At 45.7% G+C, this 22,883-nt stretch overlaps 1 protein-coding gene across 1 annotated transcript in view; it reads left to right on the top strand.

The window, feature by feature from the left end:
* The window catches only part of MAP2K1 (mitogen-activated protein kinase kinase 1), a 103,872-nt gene that overhangs the window by 35,068 nt on the left and 45,921 nt on the right, over positions 1 to 22,883 (top strand). The window contains exon 2 of the mRNA XM_049782804.1: positions 21,353 to 21,563. Within this exon, the coding sequence (XP_049638761.1) occupies positions 21,353 to 21,563 (211 nt within the window). The remainder of the gene's footprint in view (positions 1 to 21,352; positions 21,564 to 22,883) is intronic.

Below are 22,883 nucleotides of genomic sequence, written 5' to 3'. Positions count from 1 at the left end.
CCTCCTCTGGGTATGTCCTAAGTGTTAGAGATGGAAAAGTGGTTGAGGGCTCAGTCTGGTGACTAAATGATGAAGAAACTGAGTTGCAGAGAGCCTTGGGCGCTTACACAATACTGGTGAAGACAGAATTGAGTTCTAGATCCTGGATTTCTCTCTGATATGGAGGCCTGATTTTGGGCTCTGTCCTGTTGCCTGTCCTGTTTGTCTAAATGCTCTGTTTCCAAAGGATGAAGACGGTCAGTTGTTTCTTGTTAAAGTTCCCTCAGACAGTAAATTTTGGCTTATCAGTTCTGAGAGGCATGAATTCTACAGATTTCTGCAGTCAAATACAAATTCTGTCTGAATTTGATGGGATTGAACTCCTTTTTGGTGGTGAAGAGGACTTGACATGGAGGGAGAGAAAAACTTGTTCATTTTCTCTTTGGGTCAACAAATCATCAACTTTTGATGCTTCAATATGGCACCTAGGTGCCTCATTCAAAGGCGAGTGCCCAGACGGTAGACTCTTAGACTGTAATAGAAGGCACAAGACTAGAATGTTGTTACTAAACTCAGTCTAAGAATTTACTGGGTCGAGGTTGGTGTCAGTTGAGCTTTCTATGCTGCTGTTTAGACACACTGAGCTTGATATTCTTCTACGTATCTTTCCTATCTGATTTGCTGTAATCCTTTTCTACTATGCTGACACAGCTATGACATTCTGAGATGTTGTCCACGAAGTCCAGGATCTATAGATATGGAACAAATTTGGTGACTTGGTAGTTGATAAGGGTAAGTTGTAGAACTGAAATATTTCTGTTGGAGGATGTAGGGGATGGTGCTGGGCTGTTGTGGTTTAGGCAGAAAGGGGAATCTGTCCTGAACCATTTGAGAGAAGGCCCTGGAGGTATCAGCCTGAACCAGTCTCTCCCTGGGAAGAGTTAGTGACCATATTTTTTCTTTTAAGTCTTTTTAGAAGTCTTTATTAACAAAGAGTTATCAGACTTTAGTTTATGTGTATTAATCTATATAAATTATATTTTCTTTCCTACACTGGGTGGTGTTCAGAGGTTAGTTACTTCTGGCTCTGCACTCAGGAATCAATCCTGGCAGGCTTGGGGGCCAGATGGGATGCCAGGGATTGAACCAGGTTCAGCCATGTGCAAAGGAAATACATTCCGTGCTATGCTATCACTCTGACCCCTCTGCAGTCTGTTTTTTAAAAATATCTTTATTTAAGGGGCTGGAGAGATAGCATGGAGTTAAGGCGTTTACCTTGCATGTAGAAGGGCGGTGGTTTGAATTCTGGCATCCCATATGGTCCCTTGAGCCTGCCAGGAGTGATTTCTGAGCGTAGAGCCAGGAGTAACCCCTGAGTGCTGCCAGGTGTGACCCCTCCCCCCAAGTCTTTATTTAAGCACCATGATTACAAGCATGTTTGTTGTTGCGTTCTAGTTATATATATATATATTGAAAAAAAGAACAACCCCCCTTCACCAGTGTAACATTCTTACCACCAATGACCTCCATCTCCCTTCTCCCTCACCTCTTGCCTGTATTCTAGACAGGTATACTCTTTCTCTCATTCACTATCATTGTCATGGTAGTTTTTTAATAATGAGAAAGAGGATCACAAATTCTACCCTCTTGGGGCCGGAGAGATAGCATGGAGGTAAGGCATTTGCCTTTCATGCAGAAGGTCATCGGTTCGAATCCTGGCGTCCCATAGAGTCCCCCGTGCCTGCCAGGAGCAATTTCTGAGCATGAAGCCAGGAATAACCCCTGAGCACTGCCAGGTGTGACCCAAAAACCACACACACACAAAAAAATTCTACCCTCTTTTTTCTTTTTTTGGTTTTTGGGCCACACCCAGCAGTGCTCAGGGGTTACTCCTGGCTGTCTACTCAGAAATTGTTCCTGGCAGGCACGGGGGACCATATGGGACACCAGGATTCGAGAAATTGCTCCTGGCTTGAGGGACCATATGGGATGCTGGGGGATCGAACCACGGTCAGCTCTAGGCTAGCGCCTGCAAGGCAGATGCCTTACCGCTCCACGCCACCGATCCTGCCCATGTATTCTTGGTAAATTTGGGTGACAGTGAAATTTAATTAAGTAGGGCTGTTTGAAGATTGTTTTGGCCATACTATTAATCTTCAAGTGTTACTCCTGGCTCTGCACTCAGGGGTCACTTCTGTTTGGGCTTGGGGGACCATATGGGGTGCCAGGGATCAAACCTGTTTGAAGATTATAATTTTAGGTCTCAGCATGACATCCAGATCATAGTAAATTCTCAATAAAAATTTACTTCCAGGCCCGGAGAGATAGCACAGCAGTGTTTGCCTTGCAAGCAGCTGATCCAGGACCAAAGGTGGTTGTTCGAATCCCGGTGTCCCATATGGTCCCCTGTGCCTGCCAGGAGCTATTTCTGAGCAGACAGCCAGGAGTAACCCCTGAGCAACACTGGGTGTGGCCCAAAAACCAAAAAAAAATTTTTACTTCCAACTATTTATATGTTGGTTGAGGGTTTTCTTTCCAGTTTATTTCTAATGTTTGGTAATCCTACTTTTCCTTTGGGGGGTAGGGGGTTAATTTTGGGCCATGCATAGCAGTGCTCAGGGTTTGCTTCTTGCTGTGCTTAGGGGTCATTCTTGGTGGGGCCTGGGGGACTATAAGTGGTACTGGAGATTGAATTTAGTTCAGCGAGTGCAAGGCAAGTATCTTCTTCACTGTGCTATGGCTCTAGTTCTTGGAAACACAGTGAGTGAAATCAGATGTTATTATGATTGTAAACTGTCAAATGGTCTTGGAAAAACTCCAGTTGGGGGCTGGAGAGAGAGCACAATGGTAGGGCATTTGCCTAGCATGCTGCCATCCCCGGATGGACCCAGGTTTAGATTTCTGGTATTCCATATGGCCCCCGAGCCTGCCAGGAGTGATTTCTGAGCACTGGCCAGGAGTAACTTGTGAGTGCTGCCGGTGTTGCCCAAAAAAACAAAACAAAACAAAACAAAAAAACACAAAAAAGAAAGAAAAACTCCAGTCGGATTCTGCATGAGCTCAGGATATAAATATTTGATGAACTCTCCTTCCCCCCACCCCTTTTTGGAAGGGGTTGGTGTGTGTGACCGCAGCCACACACACCAACTTAGCTTATTATTCTTAGGACTTATTCTTGTCTCTCTGCTCAGGGACCACTCCTGGCGCATAGGGGACCTTAAGGGATTCCAGTAATCACTGGAATCAGCAGCATGCAATGCCTTGTAGTCTTTTTCCAGCCCCAGGATATAAGTTTGGGAGGAATGTGCGTGGCAAGCCTCATCCATATCTGTTGTGTTTTCACCTCTCCTGTGAACTTCTGAGAAGAGTTTAATTGTGTTTTTATTTTGTTTTTGGCCACACCTGGCATGACTCAAGGATTACTCCTGGCTCTGAGCCCAGGGATCATTCCTGGCAGCACTTGGGGACCACGTGGGATGTTTCATCAAACCCTGCTTGGCCTTGTGCAGCTAATCGCCCATTATCTCTCCCACTCTGGAAAAGTTTAATTTTGATGCCCTTTCTCTAGCCCAGCCCTCAGGTGTTGTGGGTCTGTAAAAGTTTTCTAAATGAGTATTAAATTTAGCTTATAGAACTCATGTGTGACTTAAGACTTGCTTCATTAGATTTGCTTGATCTCAGGTACAATGTTATATATATTGAATTTCTCAATAATTTTTCTTGAATCCTCTCTCTCTCTCTCTCTCTCTCTCTCTCTCTCTCTCTCTCTCTCTCTCTCTCTCTTTTTTAACTGATGGAGCAAACCTGGGCTAGTTGTAGTCCTCAGAGAGGACCACCAGATTTGAATTCTCTTTGACAAAGTTGGTATTAGGTGCTAAATTCTGGTCACATGGAGTCTTTGGTACTGGCCTGTGAAAGACAGTGGTGGGTAAAGACTTGTGGTTTGAGGGACTGGAGGAGTTAAAGCTCCTCTCAGAATAGCCAGGCTGCTCCTAGGAAGTAGCTTTGTGGTAGGATGTGGCAGACCAGTAGGTAAGGGCTCCTTTGGAAGAAAAGGAAGTGGGTGGGGAGAAGCACGAACTTGGTGGACAAATCCTTTTATCTCTTTAATAGTAATATGTTTCTTTTCTGAAGGCCATATCAGCCCAGGACAATTTTATTTTCTATTGTTGATGTTGTTGTTGTTATTGTTATTATTATTATCATTATTTAAAAATTTGGAGCCTTCTACAATGTTACTCAGAGGCCACTCTTTTTGGTCCTAGAGAAAAGGGAACTTGCAGTACCTGGAATTCAACCCAGATTTCCTACATGCAAGCCATACATCAGCCCTTTGAGCCACCACCCTGGCATCCCTGCAGAATTTTGATCTGTTCTCACCAAAGTTGAAAGCTTGCTTAATAATTCTGGCTTTAGGGGAAGGAGCAATAAATAGCACAGTGGGTAGGGCGGCTAACTCGGGTTTGATCCCCCCCCCCCCCCCCCCCGCATCTCATTTAGTCCCTCTGACCTGCTAGGAGTAATTTCTAGCGCTTAACCCCTGGGGGGAGGGATATGCATATGGAATGCCAGATCAAAGCAGGGTAGGCTCTGCAAGGCAAATGCTCTACTTGCTGCGCTATCACTCTGTCACTCTGGCCCCTTGATGATGAGTTTTTAGAATGGGGCAATATAGGTTCCTGCGATAGGCTGACCTTTATGTTTCTATTTTTGGATTATACCTGATAATGCTCAGGGATCTCTTTCTTCAGAATTTGCTGTTGCAGAACAATGATTGTAGAACAACCACAATGCCATTTTTTATAAAACATTCTCTATTCATTGGAAATTTTTTCGGGGGATGTGGTGTTGAACTGTACCTGACAATGCTCAGAGGCTCCCCCTAACTGTGCTCAAGAGTTCTCAGGAATCCTGCGTCCTGTTAGGTATTGAACCAGGGTTGCCCGTGCAAGGCCCACCCTCTAGCCCTGCAAATATTATTATTTTTTCTTTTTTTTTTTTTTTTTGGTTTTTGAGTCACACCCGGCGGCGCTCGGGGTTTATTTCTGGTTCTGCGCTCAGAAATCACTCCTGGCAGGCTCGTGGGGACCATATGGGATGCCAGTATTCGAACCACCATCCATCTTCCATGCAATGCAAATGTCCTACCGCTATGCTATCTCTCCACCCCCCAGAAATTTTCTTTTCTTTTCTTTTTGGTTTTTAGGCCACACCTGGTGGTGCTCAGAATTCACTTCTTGCTTTGTGCTCTGAAATTACTCCTGACAGGCTCAGGGGAAGATATGGGATGCCAGGGATCAAACCCAGGTCAGGTCAGCCGCATGCATGCCTAACACCTTATCTGCTGTGCTCGCACTCTGGCCTTCTGGAAATATTCTTATGTTTAGGTTTGGTTACTCACCTAACAGTGATCTGGGACTATTCCTGGCACAGTGCTCAGGGGTTGAACCTCTATTGTGTTGGTAGGGGACTATGTTGTTCCAAGGGTCATATCTAGATTTGTATCTGTTCTCTCTGCCTGCTTTCCCCCTCCTCATATCTAGATTTCCCCTATGCAAAGCAGTAATTTTTTTTTGTTGTTGTTTTTGTTTTTGGGGCCATACCCAGCAGTGCTCAGGGGTTACTTCTGGCTGTCTGCTCAGAAATAGCTCCTGGCAGGCACGGGGGACCCTATGGGACACCGGGATTCGAACCAACCACCTTTGGTCCTGGACCTGCTGCTTGCAAGGCAAACGCCGCTTTGCTATCTCTCCGGGCCTGCAAAGCAGTAATTTTTACTGTACTTACTTCCTTGTTGGGCTTCCACTATGATCTCTCTCTCCTTTCCTCTCTTCTCTCCCTGCTTTCTTCTCATTCTTCCCTCTTTCTCTCTCTCTTTCTTTCTCTCTCCCTTTCTTCCCCCCTCTTCCTCCCTCCCTCCTCTTTCTCCCTTTTCCTCCACTCCTTTTTTATTGTGGGAGGACCCACACTGCGCTCAGGGGACCATATGGGATGCTGGGGATCAAACCCGAGTCAGCTACATGTAAGGCAAGTTACTATTGTTCCTGTGTGTGTGCCCCCCCCCCCCCGCCTCTTATCCTTACACCTGTATGTTTCTTAGGTGTCTGCTGAGGATAGGGACCTTGTTTACTTAATCTTCATCTTCCTGTCACATGGTGGGTGCTAAATCTACATTGCATTTTCATGGTGGGGGGCTGTAATCCACATCTTCTCTTCCTCTTCCTCTATCCCTCCTCTAAATTAATGCGATTCTCCATCTTCTTCTTCACTCACATGGGAAGAGTCGTTTGCTGGGAGTTGGGTTGAGGTTTGGTTAGCCCACAGTTCCCAGAAAGGAAAGGGAATTCCCATTCCCCTCTCCAGCAAGGGCAAGGGAAGCAGTGCTAGTCGTATAGATCTTCAGTGAGTAATCCACCCAGAGATGAGGGTAAAAAAAAGGCAAGAAATCTGAAAACAAGCAGCCAGCTGCTCCAAATCTGGAGTTAGCCCCCCTCCTCTAAACCTCGCCTCTATTTATTCAGAGCCACAAGAGCCCCTCCCCCTAACAGGGGAGAAGGGAAAAAGCAGGCAGAGAGAACAGATACAAAAGAAAAATATCATAAAAACCTCTCTATACTTCACACTCACATTTTCTTTTTTGGTGGGTTTTGTCTTCTTTTTTACTGTTCTAACCAGTGTGGAATTAAGTTCCTAGTCTCTGATTTTTTTTACCGGAGAGGAAAGAGAAAGATATTCAAATCAGGATACTGCAAGACAGATCAGACAATTCCTAGGATATTTGGGTCTAAAATGGCCTCTTCCCGTGGTAAAGTTCCCACCTTCTTCCCTTGAGGTTTCACAGTACTCCTAAACAGGCTTTTGATTTTATTTAATTAGGGAGTTATTCAGCTGTCTGGGATCTGATCCTCCCTGCCCTTCAGGCCTGCCTCTGTCAGGGCTTAAAAACCCAGCCTTTAAAAAAAAATACCCAAAACAAAGAACGAAAAAACGCTGGCCCTTTAGAAGTCCAGGCCAGCTGTGGGGAATGCTAGCACATTTTCCCACTTTCTACTTTCTTTTAGAATTTTGGTGGGCTTTGTTGTTATTGTTTGTTTATTTGTTTGTTTATTGGGTCATACCCAGTGGTGCTCAGGATTTATTCCTGGCCCTTTACTCAGGAATTATTCCTGGTGAGATTTGGTGGACTGTATGGGATGCCAGAGATTGAATCCAGCTTTGCTGTGTGCCAGGCAAGCGCCCTCCTCATACTATGCTATAGTATACCGTATACTGTACTATAGTTCTGGTCCCTCGTTGGTTTTAACTAAGATGAGTTTTTTTTCTGGACGCTGGCCCAGTTGCTGGGTCACTCTGGAAATGAAGAAGCTGAGTGCATTGTGGCAGTGGAGGAGATAGCTTTAGTATAGGGACTGTCCTTCCGTCGGAACTGGAACTGAGGACATGTCTATGAGGAATGTGTGCTTTCCCCTTTGTTATTGCCACGATGATCAGATTTTGCACATACCTGATTGTGGGAGTTCATACACCTTACTTGTGAAGCTTTCTTTCTTTTTTTTTTCTGGTTTTTTGGGCCACACCCGTTTGATGCTCAGGGGTTACTCCTGGCTAAGCGCTCAGAAATTGCTTGGGGGCATCATATGGGACACCAGGGGATCGAACCGAGGTCTTTCCTTGGCTAGCACTTGCAAGACAGACACCTTACCTCTAGCGCCACCTCACTGGCCCCTCTTGTGAAGCTTTCTTGCGAACCAGGATACTCCCTGGTTTGCTGTGCTCAAATGCTTTCGCATAGACTGCTGGGGGGGGGGGAGCATACCTGGTGCCGTGTATGTATTTATTCTTGGTTATGGGGTGCGGGGCACTGCACATCTTTCTGTGGATTCCTAAATAGCCTTGTTGTGGGAATCGTCTTCAGCCCACAAGGTAGAGCTATGTTTTGAATGTAGGTCTGGCTGGCTTCCTGTCAGATCCAAGCCCAGGTTCCCTGTGTTTCTTTATCTTCCTGCCCATGACCGCTTTTTCTGGTATCTGGTTCTTGACCTTTATGCCTTACAGATGGACTCACTGTCCTCACTTATCATCTAAGAATTTCTTTATTTCGGATCCTGGGCCTCTGGTTGATGAAACTACACAGGCCATTCTTGATTACACAGCGGGGTTCCCAAAGGCCTGGTCAAGAATGGTGAGGTCAGTCAGAGGCATCTTTTTTTGGCTGTTGTTGTTTTTGGGCCACACCCAGCAGCGTGTAGAGGTTACTCCTGGCTCTGTGCTCAGAAATCGCTCCTTGGGGGAGCATATGAGATGAGCAGGCTTGGGATGTGGGGAATCGAACTTGGGTCCATCCCGGGTTGGCTGCGTGCAAGATCAAGATAAATGCCCTACTGCTTTGCTGACATTCTGTCTCCCCCACTCCCCCAGTCTTCAGCTCCCCTGGTTTTTCAGATGCCAACTGTGCTGGACTGCCCACTAAGTTGTCCTGAATGCTTGCTAGCTTCTAACACTCTCTGCCCTCTTCTTGCCTCTCCTTCCCTTCCTAGTGTTCCCCCTTTTGTTTTTTTTTTTTGGGGGGGGGTGCACCTGGTGATGCTTAAGGCGTACTCCTGGTTCTGCACTCAGGAATCACTCTTAGTAGTTCTCAGAGAACCACAAGGGATGCCGGAGATCAAAACTGGGTTAGTTCCTACTGCAAGGCAAGCATCTTCCTAGCTCTACTATCTCTCTGGCCCCATGCATTATGGCTGCCAGAGTTTTTAACATTATTGCTTGTATGTTCTTTCTCTTCCCTTCCCACCCTAGCCAACTGTGCCTGCCTTGGATGGTCTCTCACCTTTATGAAGAGATTAAATTTATTGTTCGTCCAGAGACACTTAACATTTCTTTAAAAATATTTTTTATTGAGGTAGCATGCTTTATAAAAGTATGATTATTTTTGCTTACAATATTACTGTACCACCAGAGCAGACTCGGATTCTTTTTTTTTTTTTGCAGAACAGTTTTTTTTATTGCCAAGGAGTAAGTCACTAATTGGTCAATAATCTGGTGTTAGGGATAAGATGGTGGGGATTTGTTTGAAGGATTTGAGACTTTCAGCATGATGTGGAATTAAAAGATCAACCTTTGGACTTCCAACTCACCTTGGGTAAGTGCTCAAGTGCTCCTGGCCTCCACTTCCATGTCTGTAAAATGGGAACAAACTGCATATGTTTTTAATGTTGTTGAGGGCTAAATCAGTTAATGGATGTACCATAGTTGAGGAAGCCCCTCTTCTAATTACACCTCATTTTTATTCTTTATCAGACTATGATTATATCCTTCTTTGTTTCTCAATGAAGTAGAGGCAGTCTTCCTTTTTGTCCCGTGACTTCTGCTCCCCCTGCCATTCTCCCTCCATACTTCATCACTTTTCCTTTTTGTATTTTTTAATGGAAGGCTGATCCTTTGGGTATTGATTAATATGTGGTTAATAAAATAAAAGCTCTCCACCCCCCACTCCCCAGCATAAGGCTGTTCTCGAGCTACCACATGACACCCCCTCTTCGAGTCAGGATGTTGTTCGGTATTTAAGAAGAGTCGATATGAGTGGGTGGTCCTTTCGCTCCAGAGGTTCCTCTGTGTGTGTGTGTATGCGTGTGTTTTTCAGCATGACTGTCTGCAGAAACATGCCGTGGGAAGGTAATTTATATGATTTCAGAAGCCTGTTTGATTCCATTGGGTAAGTTGGTTTTTTCTTTCTTTCTTTCTTTTTTTTTTTTTTTAAGAAAAAAAAGTCTAGGAGTAATGATTCTTAATTTGTGTCTTCTGAGTTGTTTGGTTTATTTATTTATTTATTTTGACTCTTAAGTCTTTTGTGTACATTGGTTTGGAAGCTACTTGATTTGAAGGGGAAATTAAAGATGATCACCTATGCTAACTCTTACCTTTATTTTCAAGTTTATTCCCACTGCACTTTCTTCTTGCTTAAAATAATGATCTTATTCTCTGCTACATGCCATATCAACTATAGCACTTCCCAGAGAGGACTCTCCCAGGGACTTTCTCCAGGGTGGGGGTAGAAATTGGAGTGCAGTTGAGAGGGCTGCTTTCTCTTTGTTCAAAGCAGGTAGATTGGGGAGGTGCTGAGTAATTTTTTTTTAAAGAAGGTACTTTCTGAAAAGAGAGTTCCCAGTTTGGGAACCTCTGGTCTGTAGAGTAAAACCTATTTATAATACCCTCTCTTCTTTTTTACAATTACAATTCTATGGCTGGTTCTGGATCAGTTCTGGATCAATTCTGGATCAAGTCAGTCATGGAAGTGGCTCCTTCCACATTCCCTGTAGACAGTTTCTGATAATCCTAGTGTAGCCTAAGCACCAGACCCTCTTGTCTTAGGCCCCTTGTGAGAATTAGGGGAGCCGTGAACAATCTTTACCTCAAAGAATTAGGGTTCAGGGTGTGTTGAAACAAATGAAAGGCAATAAAAGTAATGCTTATTTTACATACTTTCTGAGGGTTATTTATCATTGCCGAAAATACAGAAATTTCATCAACGAAATGGGACTAATGGTGGTAATTACATCACAGTAGTATTCAGAGATTCAGAAATCTATCTTTGAATCTCAATAAATCTCTGTAAATCAGCGAATGAATGATGAATTTATAATAATGAGCTACTACCAAATCAGATGTTATTAACAAAAATTAACTGGTAACAGCATGACAATATTGAATATTTAGCATTTTAGATAATTTATTTATTTATTTATTTATTTATTTATTTATTTATTTATTTATTTATTGCTACAACTGGAAGCGCTCAGGGGTTACTCTTGGCTCTGCACTCAGAAATTACTCCTGGCAGGCTTGAGGGGACCATATGGGATGGTGGGGATCAAACCTGGGTTGGCCACATGCAAGGCAAACGCCTTCCCTGCTGTGCTCTCTCGGGCCCCTGATTCTCTTTTTTAATATTACACTCTTTTTTTTTTTTGGTTTTTGGGTCACACCCGGCAGCACTCAGGTTACTCTTGGCTCTACACTCAGAAATCGCTCCTGGCAGGCTCGGGGGACCATATGGGATGCCGGGATTCAAACCACTGTCCTTCTGCATGCAAGGCAAATGCTCTACCTCCATGCTCTTTGGCCCCTTATATTACACTCCTTATGCTCACCTTTTTCTTTTCTTTCTATTCTTAGGGGGGATGGTTAGACTCAGCAGTGCTCAGAATTTATTCCTGAGGATGTACTCTGAGATTATTCTTGGCAGGCTTGTGGATCATATGGGGTATTGAGCATGGAACCCATGTTGACTGTTTGCAAGGCAATGCTCTACCTACTGTATTATTGCTTTGGCCCTCACCTTTTATTTTCCTTCATCACATAATTGACTTATTCAACTTTTTTTTGTTTGTTTATGTTTTTGGGTCACACCCGGCAGTGCTCAGGGGTTACTCCTGGCTCTACACTCAGAAATTGCTCCTGGCAGGCTCGGGAGACCAAATGGGATGCCGGGTTTCAAACCACTGCCCTTCTGCTTGCAAGGCAAACACCCTACCTCCATGCTATCTCTCTGGCCCGACTTATTCAACGTTTTAGGTGTCTAAATCCTATATTTATTTCTCTGATAATCTTCTGTTGCTGAAAGACCCAGATTTATGTGAGAAGTCAAAGGAAGGTGAAGCAACAGATTTAATCTCAAAGGAAAAAAAGCTGGGCCAGAAAGATAACACAGCACGTAGGGCGCTGGCTTTGTTTGCCTTGTTTGACCTAGGTTCAATCCCTCGAATCCCATATGGGTCCCCCAAGCCTTGTCAGGAGTGATCCCTGAGCACAGCCAGGTGTGCTCTAAAACTGAAAAGAAGAAAAAGGAAAAGAGCAATAAAGATGGACTATAATATAAGTAGGGTTAATATGTGGACAAGAAGTAACAGCCAGGGCCTGAACTTATCTCACTGGAAAAGCTAACCCCTTTACTTGCAGGGATATCTGGTTCTAGTACTCAGCTGCAGAGTTCTCTCCTTGAAATACTCGAGGAAGAAGGTAATAATGGGATGAGAAAATTTGACACTGAGAGAGGCTCTCTCATTTAAGTCCCCTATTTTATCTATATTGAAAACCAAGGGAGTAACTTTTTTTTTTTTTTTTTTTGGGCCACACCCGTTTGACGCTCAGGGGTTACTCCTGGCTATGTGCTCAGAAATCACCCCTGGCTTGGGAGGACCATATGGGACACCGGGGGATCGAACCGCGGTCCATCCGCTTGCAAGGCAGACACCTAACCTGTAGCGCCACCTTCCTGGCCCCGGGAGTAACTTTTATTGGTTCACAGACCCAGACTCAGCCTGTAAACCCGGTAATTTGACTCTCCAGACCTTACCACATCCTTCCCAAGCACAGATTCTGGTGGCCACATGCATGTTTTTCTTTCTTTTTTGGGGGGTGAGGTGGGGGCACACCTGGCAGCGTTCAGGAGTTACTCCTGGCTCTCTGCCCTCAGAAATCGCTCCTGGCAGGCTGGGAGGACCATATGGGATGCCGGGGATTGAATCCACGTTTGTCCTGGGTCAAATGTGTGCAAGGCAAATGTCCTACCACTGTGATACCACTCCGGCCTCCATGTTTTTCTTTCTTTGAATTTCAGGGGCCAAAGGGACTAGAGAGATAATACAGCAGGTAAATGTGGTTGACCTAGGTTTGATTCCCATAACCCATATGGGCACGAGCCCTGCCACGAGTGAACCTTGAATGCAGGACCTGTGGTAACCCCTGTGTGTCAACAGAAGTGACCCAAACAAAATAACAAAGAAGAATTTCATGTTTGTTGGGAAAGCCCGACTCAGTGCTGACCGGAAAGTCACTGCTTTCCTGCGTACATTCCTGGCTCAGGATTTGGGTCTGGGGAGTTGCTTTCAAGAACAACGACTCTAAGATTTTTCTCACCTACACATCTGTCAGCAAGTGGAGAAGAGTGGGTGGCCAAATATGAGAAACCAAAATCAAGAAGGGGGAAAGAGGAGGAAACAAGCTGCTTATTTCAGTGGAACATGTTCTGTGCCATATAAGATAATGGCTGTACTGTAGTATGGCTTCCCACAGCTGTTGTTTTGTTATTTGGGACTCATAACAACTCTACTTAGGGCTTAATCCTGGTTCTGTGCTCAGGAATCACTCCTGGTGGGGCTCAAGAAACCATACGGGTTTGGTTTTCAGGCCACGCCTGGTGACACTCTTGGCTATGCGCTCAGAAATCGCTCCTGGCTTGAGGGACCCTATGGGATACCTGGGGATCAAACCGCGATCTGTCCTAGGTCAGCGCATGCAAGGAAAACACCCCATTACTGTGCTATTGCTCCGGCCCCCCTCCCACAGCTTTTTAAGAGTAGAGACCCATTTCTGAGCGCATAGCCTGGAGTAACCTCTGAGTGTCACCGGGTGTGACCCAAAAACCAAAAACCAAAAAAAAAAGAGTAGAGATCCAGAGCAGTTACAAGGTTGAGTTTGCCTATCATGGGGAGGAAGAGAACTACCTGCTCTAAAGGCCTGCTGTAGCCAGACTGAACCAGGGGACAGAGTGATAATGCAGTAGGAAAGGTCCTTCTCTTGCATGTGGCAGACCCCAGTTTGATACCTAGCATCCAGATGATCTCCTGAGCCCCACCAAGAGTGCACACTGAGCACAGAGCCAGGAGTAATCCCTGATTACAACAGCCCAGTTTGACGCCTAAAACAAAGACATATTGAACCAAGCATAGCAGGGACAGTCCCCACTCATGCCACAACCTAATATGAGACAACAGTCATAGCAGTCTGTCCCTGCAGGAGAGCACACATATGATGGGTGCCACTCAGAACCTGGGGAGATGACATGGTAGGCAGGGTTCGCATGTGGGAGGCCTGGGTTTGATCCTAGTATCACATCATCCCCAGGCCACTAGCAGGAACCAACCTCAAGCCTGGAGCTAGGGGTGGTCCCTGAGCACTGCCAAGTGGGGCCCACAAGCAAATTTGAAAAAAAAAAAAATAGCATTCTGCCTGGATATTCAGGGGCAGTTCTGAGGGGAAGTAGAGGATCAGGCATTCAGCTCAGGCCCCATTCCATATTCACAGTGAAATGAAGCCATTTACAGCTTGTCACAGAAGCCAAGTGAATAGGGAAACCCGTCCACTAGCCTGACTAGCCACACTGAAGGAGGATAGAAAAATTTTCCTTTTGGGAGCTGGAGAGATGATAGCATAGCTGGTAGATCACTTGCCTTGCATGTAGCCAACCTGCGTTTGATTCCTGGCATCCCATATTATCCCTGAGCTTGCCAAAACTAATTCTATTTTTTGGCTTTTGGGTCATACCCGATGGTGCTCAGGAGTTACTCCTGGCTCTGTGCTCAGATGTTGCTCCTGGGGATCTAACCCAGGTTAGCCTCAGTTGGCTGCTTGCAAGGCAAACGTCCCATGCCAGGACTAATTTTTTTTTTTTTTTTTTTTGGTTTTTGGGCCACACCCAGCGATGCTCAGGGGTTCCTCCTGGCTGTCTGCTCAGAAATAGCTCCTGGCAGGCACGGGGGACCATATGGGACACCGAGATTCGAACCAACCACCTTTGGTCCTGGATCGGCTGCTTGCAAGGCAAACGCCGCTGTGCTATCTCTCCGGGCCCTGGACTAATTCTTGAATGCAGAGCTAGGAGTAAGCCCTGAGAACTGCCAGGTGTGGCCCCGAAACCATTGAAATCAAAATAAAAAAATTTTTTTGAAGCCACAGCTGGCTGTGTTCAGGGCTTACTGCTGGCTTACTCTGTGATCAGAGCCCAATTCTGTGGAACTCGAGGTGCCAGGGATCAAGGCCGAGTCAGCCATGTGCTAAGCAAACGCCAGAACCCCTTTTGTCTCTCCAATCCCAACATTTTTCTGAGTTTGTGGTTGACAAGTTAATCGAGCATACCTCTGGATTCTTTCTTTCTGTACATGATTATGGACTTTTTATTTCCCCTGTTTTCCAATTAATCCTTTGCTGGATGAGGTTGAGTAGAGTGGAAATTTGGGTGGGATGAGAGCTCTTTGTTTACCTGCTGTCTGGCCCAGCATCTGTGCTCTCCCATGTAGAAGGGTGAGCCAGCCTCTGGTAGAGCCTTGAAAGTTGAGGTGCTGTGCCTTTATTCTCTCTACCCCCTCTTCACATTCACTTGCTTTTACTTTCACCATTTCTTGCACCACCTGCTGCCCAAAACCTCTATTGTCCATGGCTAATCATGCAGAGAGCCCTTGGCTGCTTCCTTTTTTCGGCTCCCTTGTGCTTCCCTTCTGCCTCCCTCAGTGGGCACTCCACAGTCCCTCAACACACCCTCAGCCACATTCATCTCAGCTGTTTAGCCCCTTGACAGCTTTATACCTCAAAGAGATTGAATCGAGCCAGTTGTGTATGAAACCTAAGCCTTGTTCTATCACCCCAGCCAACTTTCTTTTGAGTTTGTGACACTGACAGAAAAATAAATAAGCTTGTATTTGTTTGGTTATTGCCAATGCTTAGCAATGCTCAGGGGTTACTCCTGGCTCTGTCCTCAGGGATCATTCCTGTTACTGCTCAGGGGGACCAGAGCAGAGATGCCAGAGATTGAACATGGATCAGCTGCATGCAAGACAAGGGCCCTTCTTGCTTTATTATCTCTCCAGCTACTAAAAATGCATTCTTTCACATAGCCTCTATATCTTGGGTACTTCACTTCTTCCCTCCCACAACCATTCCCATGAACTTTGTCTGGGGTTGGGGTGGGGTGAAAACTTGAGAACAGAAAGGGCTGACTTACCCTAGTGCCCCAGCCCTCTCATAAGGTCTACGCTAGGGAGTGAGGGACTCGGGAATAGCCTATCCCTGTTGTTCACTCTGACCTTGGTTTTTCTTTTGTTTTTGTTTTGTTTTCATTTTTTAGGGATTCTTTTTTGGGGGGGGCATACCTAATGGTACTCAGGGGCTACTCCTGGCTCTATGCTCAGGGGTCATTCCTGGTTGTGCTTGGAGACTATATGGGATGCTGGGGGTCGAACTCAGGTTAGCTGAGTGCAAGGCAAATGCCCTACCTGCTGTGCTATTGCTCTAGCCCCTGACCTTGGGTTTTATGCCTCACCCTCTCTGTCTTCACTCTCCCATTTTATTTCTGCTTGTCCAGAGTTTTTGAAGGGAGTCCCTGACACTAAGTATATATACCCTAATGCACCAAGCCTCTTTTCTTCTTGCCTGCTCATGGTCACCCTCTGCTCTGCCCTTTGTGTTCCTGCCAGAGGCAGCTTCTGTTCCCCAGCTTGAAGCAAGGTTCAGGCTGGTGACCGACAGCTGGCTGGCATTCACTGTGCCACTGTGGCCCATTAGTGTTCAGTGTGTGGCATTGGAAGTTCCTGTGTCTGGACATTTCCTTCCTCCCATCGCCTCCCTTTGCCCCCAAGTCTTTTCCTCAAGCCTGTTTCATTGGGCTACAGGGTTGAGATGTCAGTGTGGGCTTAGAAAGCTCTCTTCAGGGGCTGGGAGACTTCCATTAACCGGTCGTGTGACCTTTTCCTCCCTCAGTTTCCAGTCCTGCAATGTACAGTGGATCGAGCGGTCTTTAAGACTTCCCCAGTTCTTGCTGGAAGCTGTTGAACTATAGACAGATTCCAGTTGTGGCAGAGCAATTAGACTTTGCAGATGGGTGAGATGAGCAGGGGAGGAGAGTTCCCAGTGCTGGATCATCATCTCCCCACCCCCGGCATTGTGTCTCACTGGTGTTTTTGGAACACAAATGACAACCCTTGTTTTTCTCCCTGTTTTCCTCTGAGTTCTCGTTTCAAACCTATAATCTTCTTGGATCTCTGTGAAGTCGTGTTCATTGTCAGCTTTGGGGCTGAATCCACATTACTATGATAAATGCAGTTGGGGGGGCAGTCTGAGCCCTGGAAGGGTGGATGTGTGCACATGTCTGCATACATGTATGTATAGTACTTGTGTGCATTTATGCATGTATGTATTGATTTATCATACAGGGCTTCTGCTGCTTTTCTCAACCTCGTGTCCTGATTTTAATCATTTCAATTCAAACTAAAGATTGTACCATAGGCAGGTTCTTGCCCGCTGCTGATATGGGTGAGGACAAAGCTCTCCTTCTTGTGCCTTTACTTGAAATAATTTAACTTGGAAGGGCAGAAATAGATTTTACTGAATCTCAGTAACTCCCAGACAAGAAGAAGCAACACTGAATACAAGTCCATCATGATTTGGGGGGCTCATTAGATTCCCAAGCAGTGTTCAGAAGGCCAGGGGCTCCTCCCAGTGATTTTCTGCCAGCCTGGCTGGTGGGTCAGTTCCAGGGCATAAAAATGTGACATGCCCAGGTCCTGTGGTGAAATTATCTGGATCATCCCAGTCAGTGTTAAATGGGACCTCCAGGGCTACACCTATGCTTATGGTAATGGGTTTTAGACTGAGGTTGGCCACATGCCAGATATGTGCCTATCTTTTTATTATTCCTCTGGCCTCAATTGGTTTCTTTTGTTTGTTTGTTTCTTTGCTTTGGACTATACCAATGGCCCCAGGATTACTCTTGGCAGTACACTCTGGAATGACTCCTGGTGGGCAAGGTGCAGGGATTGAATTCTGGGTCAGCTGCATGTTAGTCAAGTGCCCTTCCTGCTATACTGCTATTGTACCACCTCTCAATTGGTTTATTTTAATTTTTTTTTGTTTTTGTTTTTTTGGGCCACACCCGGTGGTGCTCAGGGGTTACTCCTGGCTGTCTGCTCAGAAATAGCTCCTGGCAGGCACAGGGGACCATATGGGACACCGGGATTCGAACCAAGTACCTTTGATCCTGGATCAGCTGCTTGCAAAGCATACGCCTCTGCGCTATCTCTCTGGGCACTTATTTTAATTTTTATTAATATTTTTGTTGGTTTTGGGGCCACACTTGATGTGCTCAGGGTTTACTCCTGGTTTTGCATTCAGTATTCACTCCTGGTGGTGCTCAGGGTACCATATGGGATGCCAGAGATTGAACTTGGGCCGACCACATGCAAGGCAGGTACTTTACCCACTGTCCTATTGTTCTGGCCCACAGTTGATTATTTTATTTAATTTATCTATTTTTGTTTGTTTTGGGGCCACACCCAGCAGCACTCAGGGGTTACTCATGGCTTTGTGCTCGGGGGACCATATGGGATGCTGGGAATCAAACCCAGGTCTGTCTTGAGTTGGCCGTGTGCAAGGCAAACCCACTGTGCTACCACTCTAGCCACCAGTTGCTTTATTTTTAATGAGCACTGAAAAACATTTTAATGCCAAGATTTTTCTTCCCCTCCTTTCCTTCTGCCCTTTTTTACTTTCCCCTTTCCTCTCCTCAGTTTCCCCTCACTTTCCTTTCCTTCCCTTTCTCTTTCCTTCTTTTCCTTGCCCCTGGCATGCTCAGAGCTTAACTCCTGGTTTAGTATTCAGGGATTGAACCAGGACCTTCAAGCATGGTGCCCACTGTACTAATTCTTTGACCACCCCCCCCAACTAGTGTACTGTTGTTATTGTTGTTTACTTTTGGGTTACACCTGGTGGAGCTCAGAGCTTACTCCTGGCTTTGCAGTCAGTGAGTCACTGTCTTCTGACATTGCTCAGGGGACTGTATGGGGTGTCAGGGTTAGAACCCAGGTCAGTTGTATGCAAGGGAAGTGCCATACATGCTGTACTGTTGCTATCGCCCTTTACTAAACTTTTTGGAGTTGTGCAACAATGTGAGGAAGGTTAGAGTTAGTCACTGCCCAGTCAGTCACTTGCCAGCTGTGGGGCCTGGAGAAATTTCCTCCGTGCTTGCTGTCTTGTGTTTGCTCTCCGTGCCACTTAGAATTTGGGGTTTGATGCATTTGTGAATACAAAACACCAGCTTACAAGCTAATGTGAGTGAAGAATTTTTCCTCCTTTCTGAAACTCTTCCCTTATATATGTCATGTCCTGGTATGTGCTTGTATGTGCAATACATGTATACTTATACATGTGTAAACACATGTACTTGGTGTGTACGCCTATACTCAGTATGTGTGTATGTGTGATTTTTTTGACAGCCCTAAGGAGCCATAGGAGGATGAGCACACTGACCAGCTGTCCTGGTCCGCTCCAGCTGCTTTGTACAGTATTTGGGATGATGTGATTCAAGCCATGGAAATCCAGATGCTCATAGTTCTGAGAGCATGAGATGAGGTGCCAACACTCATGGCATGTGGCTAGGCCTCTTGTCTTGGAGTATCACATGTTCCCCTTATCATGGCCTCACACGATCTAGGCTTGGTATACCAGCTTGAGGGTTGCTTAGAAGGCTCTCAGAGGGCTTCTGGTTCCATCTGATTAGAACCCACAGGATTTTGTTTCTGTTTTTGTTTTTTTGGGGGGGGTCACACCCGGCAGCACTCAGCGGTTACTCTTTGCTCTATGCTCAGAAATTGCTCCTGGCAGGCTCGGGGGACCATATGGGATGCTGGGATTCGAACCACTGACCTTCTGCAAGCAAGGCAAACACTTTACCTCCATGCTATCTCTCCAGCCCCGATTTTTTTTTTTTTTTGGTGGAGGAGATTGGGCCACACACAGCAATGCTCAGGAATTACTCCTGGCGGTACTTGTAGAACCATATGGGTGCCTCAGGATTGAACCCAGGTCAACCATGTGCAAGACAAGTACCCTAACCTCTATTCTATCTCCAGACCCTTAAAAATGTGTTATTGGATTTTTTTCTTTATTTTAGGGTCACACCCAGAAGTGCTCAGAGGTTACTCCTGGTTGCTGGCAGGCTTAGGGAACCATATGGGATTCTGGGGATCGACCTGAGTCAGCCACGTGCAAGGCAAACTTCTACCTGCTGTGCTATAGCTCTGGCCCCCAGATTTTTTTTTTACCTTAATTAGCTCCTAAAAGTTCTTTCTGACATAGTAACTGTTAGGTTTGGGCTTTAACCTGTGGAGTGTGGCTTTAGTCTTTCACAGAGTCTTTCTCAGAGTTCTCCAAGTGAGGAAAATGTTTAAGAACACCTTTGCAGTCTCTTTGGCCCCAAGTGCTGCTATTTGTTAGACAGTGAGGAGACCTGAGGTCCCTGCCCTGCTCTGTGTGTGTGTCTGTGTGGTACTAGCTTTCTGGTATGTAATGGTGATCTGTCTTTAGTCTGCTGCTGATGGTGGAAATGCTCTTCACCACTTGCTGAGAGCCATGGACACATTGCAGTTCTCCCTGTAACACTCCCTCTGGAATGCCCACTGCCTTCACAGCCCCGGAATGCATGGCCAGCAGGCTGCTCTCTCCCCTACCCACTCGCTGCATCACCCACTGGTTGATGTATGTGCTTCCCAAGAGCCAGTTTGTTCCCAAAGCAATTTGTACTGTTATAACTGGTATTGTAATTAATGTGTTTAAAATAGCAGATAAACAGATGAAAGTTGATTGCAAATGAAGTGGGTTTGTCCCTCCATTCTCCTCCTCCTTGAAAGCTAGTTAAGAGGCATGACTCAACAAGTCCAAGTCAGTGACAAGCTTTATGGACAAGTTTAATGGGCATTAGGATTGGGAAATCATAAAACTATCACATTTTAAACTGAAATTAACTCTGCTCAGGGCTGTATTTTTACTTTCTTGAAGACTCAGGACCTAGAGTTCTTATTAGAATAAGGATTTTTTTTTTTTTTTTTTTTTACCAATGGACTCTCATTCTAGCAGAGGACACTACCCCACTAAAGAAGATGTGGGGTCTAAAAATGGGTGCATTTTAATTTAATTTTGGGGTGGTGTTTGGGCGACATCTGATGATAATCAGGGCTTTTAGCTCTGTGCTCAGATCAGCCTAGTTCAGCTGCTTGCTGTACTGTCTCAATGGGGCCACTGAATACATTTTTAATATGAATTACAAATATTAAAAAAAGAGATATCTCGCTTTTTCGATTTTTTTTTTTTTACCTACTTTAATTAACCTAGCCTGATCTCATTGGAGACTTGTTACTTTGTGATTCATTTTAGAGTCTATTTTGATGATTTGGTTGATTTCAGCTTGGGACCTTTTGAACATTGATTCTGTTTGGTGGAATGTTGGGAACTCTATAAGCCCAGGGCTAGTGGGACTTTGAAATTGGGGTTCCAAGGCTCAGCCTGGATTGTAATAGCTTTTTGGGTTCCTTTTATGGACTTGAAGCATTTTGAGAGAGATCTTGTTTCCTCGGGTTATAGATGAAGAAGCCGAGACCCAGAGAGATGTATTGGGGCAGAGTGAAACGGGAAGAGCCAGAGGCAATGTCCCCTAGCTCCAAGCCAAGCCTCTTGTGTACCCAGTTCTAGAGCCTCCACAGTAGGAGTGCCCCTTAGGGTGGGTGGCCTTCTCTGGCCACCTCAGAGTGATCATTATTCCCCTTGGCCACAGGACCAATCTGGAAGCCTTGCAGAAGAAACTGGAGGAACTGGAGCTCGATGAGCAGCAACGGAAGCGCCTTGAGGCCTTTCTGACCCAGAAGCAGAAAGTTGGGGAACTGAAGGACGATGACTTTGAGAAGATCAGTGAACTGGGGGCTGGCAATGGAGGCGTGGTCTTTAAGGTCTCCCACAAGCCCTCAGGCCTGGTCATGGCAAGAAAGGTGAGAGGTCACTGGTGAAAAAGCCTATAGGGGCTGGAGCAATAGTAAGTGGGTTTGCCTTTCTCGTAGTCAACCCAGGCTTGATCCCTGCCATCCCGTATAGTCCCACCAGGCACGATTCCTGAGTGCTGCCAAGTGTGGCCTCCCTCCAAAATAATAAATAAAAGCTTTGCACATGTGATACCTTGTAGAATTAAATAATTAGTTATTGAGGTGGATGGTGAAGGATGGAGATGGGATCTTTCTCTGCCATCCCAGGCCACGTGGCTCCGCAACCCCCATTCAGCTGGCGGGTCCCAGGTTTAGGTGAACGGCGGAATCACTCATCCAGAGACAGGCATCAGGAAGTATCAGCTTTATTCATACCCTAACACCACATGTGTGGCCTATATCATAACCTTTCAAGCATTTGCTATTCTTAGCTAGCCCTACATCTTAACTCCTTTCAGCCATCTTTCATTTGACCTCCATGCTGGCCAAAGACCAAAAGGGCAGAGAGAGCAGAAGGCCACAAAAGCCCTAATCCCCTGGGTCAAAGGCCTTATCTACCTTTTTCAAGACCCCTCCCAGGAATGGGCGGGGTCTTGCAGGTAAGGTCAAGTTACCTAGGGAGAAAGGGTCGGGGATGAGGCTTCAATACCTAAGCAATGAAAAAGACTCAAACTGGTCTTTTCAGTCAAGTAATTGAGTTAGCTCCCTGGCTGAGTTATAAAGGGTGGAAGGAAGACTGACTTTTCACTAGCAATTCTGAACTCATATTATCTGTCAGGTTCCAGGTAAAGGCACTGTCGATGAGTCAGTGTATCTCTGCCCTTCCCTGGATTGGAGCATCACAGTGGAGACCCACTGTCCCCTTTCAGTTCTCCAAGAAAAACTCTGGGGTTCTGGATTGTCATTTCTCCATGTGGAAGAACCTTCACTGTATTTTTTTTGGGTCATACTAAATTCTTTTCTCTCCCCATGGTTTTTGCTGTGCTGTCCCTTCTGGTTTAGGAGCAGTGTCCATTTTCAAGACCCATGACCCCCTGTCCAGCTGTTATTAGCTTCTCCTGCCCCTGCTGATAAGCTGGCTTCTGTCCTTTGCCACGCCATTATCTGTGGCTCCTTTGAGATACTCAGCACAATCAGTGAGCATTTTACATGTCAATCATTGGTCTTCCCAGCTGTAGCAAGTGGCAGTATTTGATAAAGTGCTACCTAAGGCCATGTCTGTTTTTGATTCATATCCATGTCCTGCTGAGACAGCTAAGCTAGCATTTCCCCATCCCCTTTTATCGCCACTTCTTTGGAATATCACCTCAGTCCTTAGTTTCCTTTCCT

Source organism: Suncus etruscus, chromosome 1 (genome assembly GCF_024139225.1).
Source record: "Suncus etruscus isolate mSunEtr1 chromosome 1, mSunEtr1.pri.cur, whole genome shotgun sequence".
NCBI lineage: Eukaryota > Metazoa > Chordata > Mammalia > Eulipotyphla > Soricidae > Suncus > Suncus etruscus.
The sequence above is the reverse complement of the archived record's forward strand: the minus strand, read 5'-3'. Positions and strand labels throughout refer to the sequence as shown.